Raw genomic sequence first — 13,051 nt, forward strand, 5'->3', positions numbered from 1 at the left:
AGAGAGAGAGAGAGAGAGAGAGAGAGAGAGAGAGAGAGAGAGAGAGAATTTCCTAAAGTCCATCTAAATTTTATAGTTGGGCATCTAAAATATTTATTAAGTGAGCCCATGTTGGAAATAACACTGCTTTCTATTATCAGACTTGATGTGTAACATGACAGCACTATGACAGATGGGGAAAAGAAGGCATTCAAATGCCTATACATTTAAATACATTAGACAGTTCTTTAAAAGAATGGCTAGACTCATTCGTTATATTGGGTACATCTTAGATATTCCATAAATAGAAGGAACTCTATTGGTAACACTGGGTTAAGCAACAAAAGAAAGTACAGTTGTGAATTCAAAATTCCATTCCTATGTCATGAGCCAGAACAGAGACATGTAGAATTGAAAAAGAAAATTATACAAATACCAGGGAGTACTACTAGTTTGGCACTGAGATTAATAACAGAGCCATTAATGAAAAAACGGAGAGGGATAGGAACAGAATCAGAAGGATAATTAAGAAGGAGCTCAGTAGTTAAAATTGGGAGCGGTGGCAGATGCCTTTAACCCCAGGAGACAGAGGCAAGAAGATACCTGTGAGTTTGATGCAAGCCTGGTCTACAGAGAGTTCAAGGCCAGCCAGGACTACATAGTGAAACCCTGTATTAAACAAATGCTAAAATTAAAGACATCCATATTTAGCAAATAACCTTCCTGTATCCCTTACCATCTTCCTTGATACTTAAAACCAAACCTTTTCTCTGTCCTGTGGCTTCTGACTCAATGGTATACATTTCTGGAGGTGTGTTGTCATTGACAATACTGAGAGTTGAAACAGCATTCACTTGTACATTCTTAAAATTAATAGACACCAGTTTTCTTTAAACAAGATGACCTTGCTTAGAAAAAAACACATTGTGGCTATTTTTTAATTGTTACTATTATTTGTGTAAGAGTGCACACACACACACACACACACACACACACACACACCATGATATGTATGTGGCGATCGGCAGCAGACTTGGAGGAGTCGGCTCTCTCTTTCCATCTTTTCATGGGTTCTGGGGATCAAATTCAGATTGCCAGGCTTGTGTGGTAAGTGCTTTTATACACAGAGCCAGCTGTCAGTCCAATACAGCTGCTTTGCTTACGTATCAAATTACTGGTATCACAGTAACCACTCACTTACCTGGTCTAGGTCTACAGAACCAGGTTGCAAGGGAGCTAGCTGATGTAGTGTGAAAGAAAGAATTTAATGGAAGAGTATGTAGGAACTATGCAGACAGAGGGAGAAAGCATTAAACCAAGGAAGAATTTCAAAGGAAGTGATATAAGACGGTTATAGAGAAACCAAGAGTCATGTTTTGCAAGAGCCGCACAGAGTGGAATAAAAGATGAATTTTAGAAAGCAGGAGGGTGTCAGGGAGTGGCAGCCAGCAGGCAGGTCAGGCATTTAGGTGGTGCCCTGTGAGCACTTGCAGAGCAGTTGCAGGGCTGATCAGAGATGAACACTGATGCTTAAGAAGGCATGGCCAAGGAAGAGAGCACAGAGGAAAGCAACAGGCAGCTGGGGACGCAAAGCTCCGCTCACGGATGCAAGGGAAGTCCCAGGTTAGTCTGGGAGAAGACAGTGCAAAGGAAAGGCACAAACAGAGGGCAGTGTGAAAGGCACTCAGTGCTAGAGTTGTCCTCAGTTAAAAAACTACAAAATGGTCGCCTGCAGCCACGTCAAAGAACTGCTTTCATTGACAGGTAAGTAAACGGCCGTTATTATAATGAAATCCACATAAGGGCGTTGTTTAATGGCTGATAAAGCCATTTTTAAAGACAGCTTTTATTAAGCTAAACGGAGACTTGGAGAAATAGTTTTGATAGAAGTAAAAATTATTTATGTTCATGATGCTTGCAAAGTGACAAGTATTTTTAAATTTCTAAGATAATTAACTACCATTTTAGTAAAGCAGTAATAATGGCATGATTGACAGGCCTGTTTTCTATTCTTCTGCAAATTTGCTTCTTTTATGTCTCATTTTGTAGATCTATTTTGATCTTTTGCATATTGCAAACCTACTACTAATCAGGAGTTCACATTTTCTTTTGCAAATGCACCTACAAGTAAAACTGTGAAGTAATTATAGACAACAGGACTGGAAGTGCCTACTTCCCTAGGACAGCCAGCCAGGCTACACAGCGAAACCTTGTATCAAGAAGGACGTGAAAATTAAAGCCATACAGTTTGCATAGGATCTTTCTACACCCGTTATCATTTTCCTTGACACTTAAAAGTACACATTTTCTCTATCAAAGGTATATATACTTCTGAGCATTCTGTCTCTGTGTGCACACTGTGTGCACGTGAGTTTGCTGATTCAGAGCTCTACTGAAACACTGCAGTACAGAACTCTGGGGCCAACGGCAAGTGTTCGTGCTTGCACGGGATGTTCTTCACAAACAGAGCCACCCTTCAGCTCACTTGATTGTAAGCTAAATTGCTTTCATTCTCTCTCTCTCTCTCTCTCTCTCTCTCTCTCTCTCTCTCTCTCTCTCTCTCTCTCTCTCTCCTTCCCTCTCTCCCTCCCTCCCTCCCTCCCTTTTCTCTTTTTGTTTTGAGAGTGGATCTCACTATGTAGTAGTCCTAGCTACAAACTTACTGAGATCCTTTTGCCTTTCCAGGTGCTGGAAGCTCCTATTTCTTAATGTATGTGCCACCTTAGATTCTGTTTCTGCATATAAAGCAAACTTCTTTTTGGCCCCTAGTATACCCTAAGCACTATGCAGATCCTGGGCATACAAAGGAAGAGGAAAGGGGAAAACCAGACAGGGTCTACCCACAAGGGAGTTCACAATTTTTTTTTTTTTTGGGAAAAAGAGATCATTAAAATATATAATTCAAAATTATAATAAGCCCTGTGAAGAAAATAATCGAGTGTTATGTAAGCTTATAATATGGAGAGTAAACCACGATGTTTTACAAGACATTGTCATTGAATTGATGTCTCTAAGGATGTTCAGGCTTGAAACAGGGAAAGAAGTGGGTGAGAGAACTAGATCACAGAGTGTGCAGAGGTAAGGTGCTGAGTCCATAAGAGGGAAAGACTCTGACCTGTTGGGTGATGGTGTCCCACGGTCCCTGGAGCAGCCGTGGCTTATAGCATTCATGGACGCCTTCCCATATATCCTCCAGAGCTAAAGGTCTCCCATCTGTGAAAGTACAAGCAAATCTGTGTTAGTGATCCATGCGACACGATGGTGCTTGTGGATGCTCTAAAGCACTGAGTGTCTGACTTCCGGGAAAATCTCAATGGGTGTACGCACCTGATGTACACACTTATGTATCAGACTTCTGTATAAATTACTATTTTCTACCTGAGGGAAGATTAAACATTTAAAATTTTCTCCTTTGTGTTCACACAGTAATTGACATTTTTATTCATTACCTTTAGGAATTTTACAAACTAAACAAAAGGTAAACATGTTTCAGAGAGAAACAACAGACACAAACCTAAGGGCAAGTCCAGGAACCAGACTCTGATTCCCAGAGGTCTGCTGTGGATACTGCTGGAGTCATCCTGATTCCTCTGTCTTTGAAGCAGAGGCCACACCCAGACATTTTCTCTCTCCTGCTGAACAATAATGTTTACATCATTCTACTGGGCCTCAAGGAGATGAGAAGGAAGGAGAACGTAATTTCTTGCAGTAAGTAACTTACTTGGAGAAACTACGACAAGTATTTGAGTATCTTAAACTACGCAATAGAAAGCAGCGGGTGCCAGAGAAAGCTAGTGTGGGAGAGTGCAGAGGACGGGGACCTAGCACATAGTGTGGGGAATAAGTGGGGGATGGAATGCATGCTGTGGAGAACCTGGGCCACTCGCATGACACATGACGGGAATAGCAGGAAACTGTAGTGAGCAGTCCTCCCCTTTGTGTCACGTCTCTCTCTACATTTGGTGCCACTCAAAGTGTTTTATGAAGACCACCATGGTACTTTAAATGTACACAGATAAGAGGAAATATAGGTGGATGGGTTCAAATACAAAAGAAGAAAGAGAGATAGTTACAAAGGCTTTCTAAATGCACTGCTGGAAGGGCATCAAAACACAAGAATCCACTGTTACTCTGTCCACTCACAGCAGTAAGTTCTGAAGACAACACAGGCCTTTCCCTTGGACAAACGTCCAGTGTTGTCTCAAGAGAATACAACATATATCGAATTACTAGGTTCAAAGAAATGCAGTATAGTCCAGGGAAATACTCGTCTCCAAACAGTAAACATCGCTGAGGTTTACAGACTGGAGAGTACAAGAAGAAATTCAGCATGAGGGACGCAGGAGGCTTAGAGTTTAACTGGTGTTTAAACACAGGGCGGGCAGGTGCTCTCTGTGTGCATCTCAGGTACTTTCCTGTATAAATCTTTGCTTTTTGAATTACTTTTCCTATACAAGCAGTAAGATAATCCTTTGGGGATTTTCTTCCCATGAGGCTTACATGAGTGAGCCTTCTCAGGACTGTGTCAGGAGCACAGAAAATGCTCAGTAACTACTCAGCAGCTGCCAGCCTCTACTCCGTACTTAGCCCTTCTCAAAGCTAACAGATCCACGTTGTACTCAGCCCTTCTCAAGGCTAATGGATCCTTGTCTGCACTGCTGTTTCTCAGACTCAGTCCCCAGGCTCCTGCGCCACACACAGTGCCTTTGATGCAGTAACATGCTAATGGCATAAGCAGGGCATTTCTCATGTCTGACCCAAAAAGTTGAACTTTCCCTCAACCTTTATTTTCAATAAATAGCACTGAAATATTTTGATACATTTTCAATAACTATCTTCATCTTGGCATTTATCTGGCAGCAGGAGACCATTATCTTTTGATAAATAGTTTTATTCCACTGACATTTCCATGTCTGTAAAATGAACAAGATTTATTCATCCAATTAACATTTGAATGTCATGTTTAGCTACAAGTTGAAAACAAGCTGACTTCAATATCTGTGTTATATTGTTTTCTGAACACATTTACAGAGTAGGCCAAACTCTGCTCTGAAGATAAGCACTATACATCTTCAAAACAGGAGTGTGTTGATTCTGAAGAGGTAAATAAGATCCGAAGTCCTGTGGCATCACAGAGAAAGCTCACTAATGAAATTACAAAGGACAATGTGCTTTCAAATAATGTTTACATATGAAAATGGGAGGGACTTAGATGGATAGTAAGATGGGCACAGTAGGGCAACTAATGTTAGAGATAAGGCCACTAACACCTTGGTGTTAACTCTCTAAGATAATGCTGTCAGCTCACCCCTGTGAAGGATCAGAAGCTGGCTTCAGGACACACAATCCAGTGCTGTTCTTAAGCCATGCTTCCTCTGAGGACAGAGACATTGTGAATGTTTTTTATATGTACTAAAATATATACACATATTAAAATGCATATACATAGATGTATATAAAAAATGATACATAAATAATGTATTCCTTATCACAAAATTTTCAGACACAAGAGAAGCTGAGTTTTAATATATGCTAATGAATAATAATTTTAATCTTATTCCTTAAAATAATCAATAACCTAAGCATAATTTGCTTATTGCCACCGTTAAAAGCCTGCCTACTCTGCTGGAAGTGTTTATACAAAAATCGTAATGAGCAGCCTAGCAACAATATCAGGAATGTTACAGGATTTCCATCAAACGTGATACTAGAATTGAGGGCTAGTGCTTTTTCAGACCACATTATCTGGAGAATAAAAATGAGAACTCTTTAGAATACAGGGTTTAAATGGCTATGGTCACCTTAAAAAAGCAATCACAGAGGTTAAAACTAAGCTCAAAACAAACAAAGAGGGTGCAGTTTTATTTATCTCAAAAATGCATAATTAAAGTCAGTAAGAATTTCTATGGTTTTAGAGCCAGAGGGGATGGATGACTCCAAGAAAACAGTGTCTTCCAGACAGAACAGGCCTGGGGCACATAGGAACTCACAGAGATCATAGTGCAATGCACAGGGTCTGCACAGGTCTAAGCCAGATGGGTTCCCCATGTGAGAGGGTGAAGTGGAGATGCTCACCCATCCATACCAAGACTCTATCTCCAACTGACAATTGCTTGCAAAGGAAAAATTAACATCCTCTCATAGAGTCTTACTGGGGGATTCAAACTGCACACCCACACTACACTCAGCAGTGACGGCCAGCACACAAGGAGCTCAACGGTGTTTCTATCATAATTTTTTTCCTTATCTCATATTGCTTTGTTTGTGTATTCTTTTACCTTACTGGAATTTTGCTTGTATATTATGGTTCTTGATTTTGTGTTTTCAAGATTTTGTGTGTGTGTGTGTGTGTATGTGTGTGTGTGTGTGTGTGTTTCTTGTGCTTTTTTGTGTTCTTAAAAAAATTTTTTTTACTTGTTTGTTTTCTGCAAAGAAGGTATGGAGTTGAATGAGCTAAGAGGTGAGAGGATCTGGGAGGGGATGGTTAAAGGGAAAGTATGATCAGAATATATTGTATGAATTTTCAATAAAAGCAAAGAAAGAAAGATAAAAGAATTCCTATGGTTTTAGCTTTTGTAGCTTAAAAAAAAGACAAAGTAAGTACTGTGTTTGTAGTGTTCAGGCTCTTTCTGTCACTTAATATTACCAATGATTAGCAGCAATGTATTTCTCTATATCCTTGATATTAATTTCATTCACAAATTACAGCATGGCTGTACATCACTAGTACAGCATGTGGTTAGCATGTTCAAGGCCCTAGGTTCTAACCTCAGAACACAACTCTCCTCATCACTAATACATCACCATGTGTTTTCTCTATTTCTTACATAGTGAGGAAAAACCAGAAACCCAACAGTCATTTCATAGCTGTCTCCTTCTCAGCCAGCAGTCTCCCAATAAAAACTATGGTCTGTTCCAATATTCTAAATTTCTCTACAGTATGTGCTTATCCTGCCATTTGTGCTACTCTGAGATTTAAGCTCAAACTTCCACAACGGCCTTTGTTAGTCCTCCAAGCTCTAGTGCTGGGTGTCTACTCTATAACCTTTAAACATAAGTGTAATGTATTTTATGTGGAACTATGCTCTATTATTTTTCTCCTCACAGGGTAAAATCGAATGTACAAGCATTCCAGACCTTCCAACTGCCCTATCTATACCACTGTCTTTCTTCCTTAGGAGCCAGGTCTTAATGAAGGCAGTGAATCCACTGATCGCCTTCACAGCAACCAGCCAGCCCTTTGCCCTCCTGGACTTTTTTCATAATAAACATCACTCTCTGAAGTTACCTACTCACACACTTCTCATTTCCTGTCTTTCCCAACTGTGGAGATCTATAGATGTGGATCTTGGTCATTCTTATTCCTGAACGAACCCTGTCATCTGACCAGGGTCTGACACACCACAAGTCATCGGTAAAGATGTCTTAACTCCATAGTAGAGGTTGAAGTTTCTTTATATTTCATATTCAGTAAAAATTAACAGACATCTTTGCAGCTTTTCTGGTTATCTGATGCTGTACTCATGGTACACTGTAATTCATATTCACTCAAGTATCGCATTGGTGTTGGTCATTTAAAATAGCACAAGCTTTGGAACAATACCTGGCACAAAGCAGTCACAAGGAAGCCACATCAATTTTCCTTCTTTTCAATTATTTTCTTTTGATAAATTTCCTAGAATGGAATTACTAAGTCAAAATGAAAAATAACTTTTAATTCAACACAGAAGAACTAGTATCTCGCCCCTTAATTTTCTCCTTGGGGTAATGAGATAAGAGGTTAATTTTAGAAACAGATATTTATATGATCTGGCACCTACCATATCCCAAGCTCTTGTGATACATCAACTGGCCAAATGATGTTTTGTGGTAGTTATATTGTATCCAGAGAGCAAGAATATGACAGTCCATAGCAAACATCATATGGGAAGTTAAGAAGTAATGTATACTACAGCAGAAAGCCAAGGAGGCTGCAGAGAGACAGCTAAGGGGCAGGGAGCGGATTCAGACCTTTCTGAGAAGGTGCTAACACTGCTTGTGAGTTACTGTGATGCCTGGCAGAAGCGGGGGAGGTTCTGGGGACCGGGAGAGTGAACCCCTGGAAGAACTGAGGAGCAGTAAAATGAGCAACCTCTTAGCTCTTGTGGGGTCACAGAGGACATAAAAGACAGATATATCAAGATCAATTCACACACATCCAACTCTCCTGCTTAAAGTGTGTAAGTCAACGATACTCTCAGGGTTTTATAAGCATCACCTCAGGTTTAGAATGCTTGAAACCACCAACTTATTGGCAATTCCTCAGCATTCCCTAACCTGCCTGCTTCTAGAAAACCACTGTCTCTTGTTTTACTTTGTTTATTATACATACATGTATATAATATGACATATGTATATAATATGAAGGATCTTTTGTGAATTGTTTTAGAAGTTTTCCATGTCGTAGCATGTACTGAGCTTTTATTCACTTTTTTATAGTCAAGTTATATTTATTGACTATATGGCACATTGTGCTTATCCATTCACCAGTTGATGGGCATTTGCTATTTTTCTTTTCCATTTTTTGGCTACTATAAACAATGACTGCTATAAAAGTTTCTATGTGCCCCATGGTTTTTCTTTTCTCCAGAGCAAACTGGCCAGTGAGATTACAACTGATGAGCTCTGGGTTCAGTGAGAGCTGACAAGGAATACAACCTGTGGCATTTGCATATGTGTCCCCACACACATGAGCACACACACACAAACACACAAACACATAGGCATGTATCCCCCCATACATGAACATGCACGCACACACACACACACACAGAGGCAAGTGTACCTACACATGTGAACATGCTCACACACACAGGCATGTGTACCCACACATGTGAACATGCACACACACACATAAACACACACATAGGCATGTGTACCCACACACATGAACATACATATACAGGCAGAAACAAACAAATTTTGCTTTTTTGTGCACATTCTCTCTCTCTCTCTCTCTCTCTCCCTTCCCTCCCTCCCTCCCTTCCTCCCTCCCTCCCTCTCTCTCTCCCTCTCTCCTTCCCCCCCTCCCCCCTGTGTGTCTGTGTGTCTGTGTGTCTCTGTGTGTGTGTGTCTGCATGAATAACCTGGCTAGTTCTCAAGGGCCACTGCAAAGCCTCCTAGCACCCCTGGATGTCTCTTCTTTGGCACCCTCTGCTAGATCATGGCAAGCCTGATACGACTATAAAGATTAGAATTTAAGCATTTTAAACAAACATGCCAGGTCTTAAATATTTAAAAGACTACTTCTCTTCAAAATAGTAACTAAGGGAGGTTAAATGATTCAAGTAATGCTACAAGAGCTGTCAGTGGAATTGTTCCTTGGAACCACATTCAGAGCCAGACAAGGAATACAAATACTTTGTAGTCACAATGATACTTATTTAAAATGAGAATTTTTTTCCATTTCAAGTTCTGGACTCTATGGTGCTATTATTGTAGTTGTTACTCTTATTAATCATCATTATTATTAATTGTGTTTACTTACATATTTATATAGTACTTTGTATGTGTGTTCATGTGTACGGGATAATGTGCACACACCGTGGTGTGTGTAGGGTCACTGAGTCAGTAACCATGTAGGTTTGGGGATCAAACTCAGATTGAACAGCAAATACCTTTCTTCACCCACTAAGACATCTTACTCTTGCTGAACCCACAATTAAATCTTAAAAATAGTAATTTAAAAGGTATTCATATCTTATCTTTCATGTTGGGGCACAAATGATTTTGTTGACACAAACTAAATTTCTTTTTAATGAATAACCATCTGCCAATCTGTAACAAAAGGGACTAGAAAAAGATCAGGTCAATACTTTGATTTTCCTCTGAAATTTTGTGAATCTCTCCAGCTTCTTCTCATTGCCTATGCTCTAAAAGTACAAGTGCATGCAGCTTTACCTCCTTGACAATAGAATCTACATAACATATGGGTTCTTTCCCTTAAGGCTTCAAGGCTGATCTGCCTAGCCATAGCTTATCCCTTCATGATCGAAGACACACTGGAATTGGATTTTGTTGCCTTTTATACAACAACAACAACAACGACCAAATCAGCAGCCTTTCAAACCTTAGCATACACTGTGGGCATATGAGAGGTATTCAAATATGATTACAATCCTAATTATTTCAAATTGAACTAGAGTCTTTAGAAATTCCATTGAACCATTGAACTGAGACAGTTAACTATGTTAACAATCTCAATCATAGTAACGGAGTTTAAATAATATGGAAGCAAAGTATTTGGTGCACCATTATGTGTTTCTGAAAACTGAAAAGCAGCATTTTAACTTAAAAACATGAGTGTAAATAGCCCTTGGGTAAGTGTATTAAACATATTATTTGGTGCCAATGTATTCAGGTCAAAGGATTTCCAGTCAAGAACTTTAAGCCATGTTAAGGAAAACACATTATGTATCACTCCTCACAAGATATGAAATACTCAGTGGCACTGATTTTTATATGCCTAGAAATCACAATAATCACATCAAGGGAGAAGCTGAGTAAAATTTCTAAAAACCTGAAAAGCCGAAATAGAAGCCAAAGTAACTTCAGAAGAAACCTATAAACCAAACACAATGATAGCGGTAATGTATTTAAGAAGTGTTTACTGAGTGCCCACTGTGTGCTGCTGCTAGCTGGAATGATAACACACATGGATACTAAAGCAGCAGAAAAGGAGCAAGAGCCATTAGACAAAAAACTGGAATAATTAAAAAGTACAATCGTTAGCAATGTCCAGTGTCATTTGACATTTTCACATAAAATCTCTCAAATGAATAACCTACATGTCAAGTAAACTGTACATTGCTCAAGATGTGTGGCTTTCTAAATTAAATTCCTTAATGCTAGTCGTTTTTGTGAATCCAATAATACCATGAGATATTCCCCTAGCACTATACAACTCTAGTATAAGCCACACACTAAAAAAAAAACCACAGACAAAAAAAAGGATAACTCCTAAAAGTGATTAGAAAGAATATAAATTATGCACAGTAAGTTTAACAGAAATATCCTAGATACGGTCATTAGAAATAAAAAAGAAACTAGAGTGGATTTTTCATAACGAAATATGCCACTGTTCAACAGACTGGCCTTCCACAGAGCTTTGAAGGATATAAAAATTCATGTCGAACTCCACAGGGAGGCAGAGACGATGCTCCACCAAAGGGGAAAATTCATTTTTGCTTCAGTGAGAAAATTACACTGTGCTATAAAATGAGTGCAATTGTTCACGTACATTCGCATCAGTACTTGGCTAGCTAATGCTGCAATCTTCACTTATTCCTATAAGCACTTAGTATCTTTATTAATTGAAGATACCTATGTAAAAACTATAAAACACAGCTCACGGCAACTTCATCCACCTACACCACCAGTTAATTCATATGTTTCATATGGTTTTGAATCTTCAGTCAATTATTAGAGTGATAACATTGAAAAATGAGAACAGGTACGGCATTTTGAGTCTGCAGTTTCTACATATCCTTAGTAACTCATCAGAATCCTAGGAAACACTCAGTTTTATCACTGTGCATAAAGATTAGAAAAAAAAATTCTATCTTCCCTTGGTCTTGTGAGGACTAAGACACGTAGCACAGTTCCCAGGACATAAACATACTCGGTGCCAAATCCAGGTTCAGGAAATGTCCAGAATCCTCAAAAATCCATGCAATGGCAATAGATTGGTGTTGTCTAAATTTTGCTTTAATGTGACAAAAGAAAGTACATAGACCCACACCTTCCCCAAGTTCACAGTAAGGAACAAACAATGAGAAGCAAGGCTCTAGATCGTGCATTTCCTGTTGCCACACTGTGTGTGCCTGTGCATAGCATCTCTGTATGCTGCGTTTGTGCTGCTGTTGCTGCTACTAGTGGTGGTGACTAATACGGCCTACACTCTGGGGGTCTGAAGCTTCCATCTTCCCGTTTCTCTTACTAGATCTGCCCTCCCCTTTTCCCATCACAGTGTCTATGAACCCCATGCCCTGCAGAGGCTTTCTTGATCACCCTAGGTCAAAGTCACCCCATCAGCCTGCATTTTGGTGTCAGGTTTTTCCTCTTATGTGGTCCTGAGCATATTCTATTTCTTACAGTGGATTTCAGCCTGACTTATTTTCTTTGGGCTGTTAGCTCCCCCAAGGGCATCATTCACTTCTGATTTCCTTTATTCATCACTACATTCTAAAAACATCTTCATACCACATTATGGTCAATATTTCAGAGCTAAGGATAGATGAGAACAAATTTCAACATTACTTCTAAGGAAATAGGCCCAGTTCTTACTAAAAACAAAGACAATGATCATAATTTTGAAATTCACTGAATAAATGTTTTGCATTTACATAAAACACCTTATGGGAATCCATATAAGCAGATATAGTAGATATCTGAATTCTCAGGATCCAAGTAGATTTCCAATTCGGGAGAAAATTAGGATCCAAGTGGAAGGCCTATCTCTCCTCACCATTGGGGCCGAAGGGCTTCACTCTGCAAGCACTACCGGGACTCCACTGTCCTCATTTGGCTCTGTCATCAATTTCCAAGTCCTATTCTGCTTTTCCTGATCATTTCCCATTGTTTTCATCTTACTAAATTCATAAATATCAACTGTTAAAGAGATTTATTTTTAGTTTATATGTATGTCTGTTTGCTTGCATGTACATTAGTATACCTACCACATGTGGGCCTGGCATCCACAAAGCTAGGCACTGGATTCCCTGGAACTGTAGCTACAGACAGTTGTGTGTCGACATGTAGGTGCTAGGAAACTAAAGTCAGATTCTTAACTATTGAGCCATCTCTCTAGCCTAGCATACCCAAATTTTAAAATCTGTCTGATAATTTGAATAGAAAACTACTTGAATAGAAAATTACATGTAATATATTTTTAAGATATATGAGGAGCTATACATATGTGATTGCCTATTTTCATTAGGCATATTTCTAGACAGCACAGAAACATACAGAGATAGAGATAGTGTTAGAGAGAGAGAGAGAGAGAGAGAGAGAGAGAGAGAGAGAGAGAGAGAGA

At 39.3% G+C, this 13,051-nt stretch overlaps 1 protein-coding gene across 3 annotated transcripts in view; it reads right to left on the bottom strand.

Annotated features, from left to right (window-relative positions):
• Atg10 (autophagy related 10) overlaps nucleotides 1-13,051 on the bottom strand; it is a 266,526-nt gene that overhangs the window by 81,251 nt on the left and 172,224 nt on the right. For all 3 annotated transcript variants that reach the window (XM_028760149.1, XM_028760150.1, XM_028760151.1), the window contains one exon: nucleotides 3,095-3,192. In XM_028760149.1, the coding sequence (XP_028615982.1) occupies nucleotides 3,095-3,192 (98 nt within the window). The remainder of the gene's footprint in view (nucleotides 1-3,094; nucleotides 3,193-13,051) is intronic.

Source organism: Grammomys surdaster, unplaced genomic scaffold (assembly GCF_004785775.1).
Source record: "Grammomys surdaster isolate TR1022 unplaced genomic scaffold, NIH_TR_1.0 126391, whole genome shotgun sequence".
Taxonomy (NCBI): Eukaryota; Metazoa; Chordata; class Mammalia; order Rodentia; family Muridae; genus Grammomys; species Grammomys surdaster.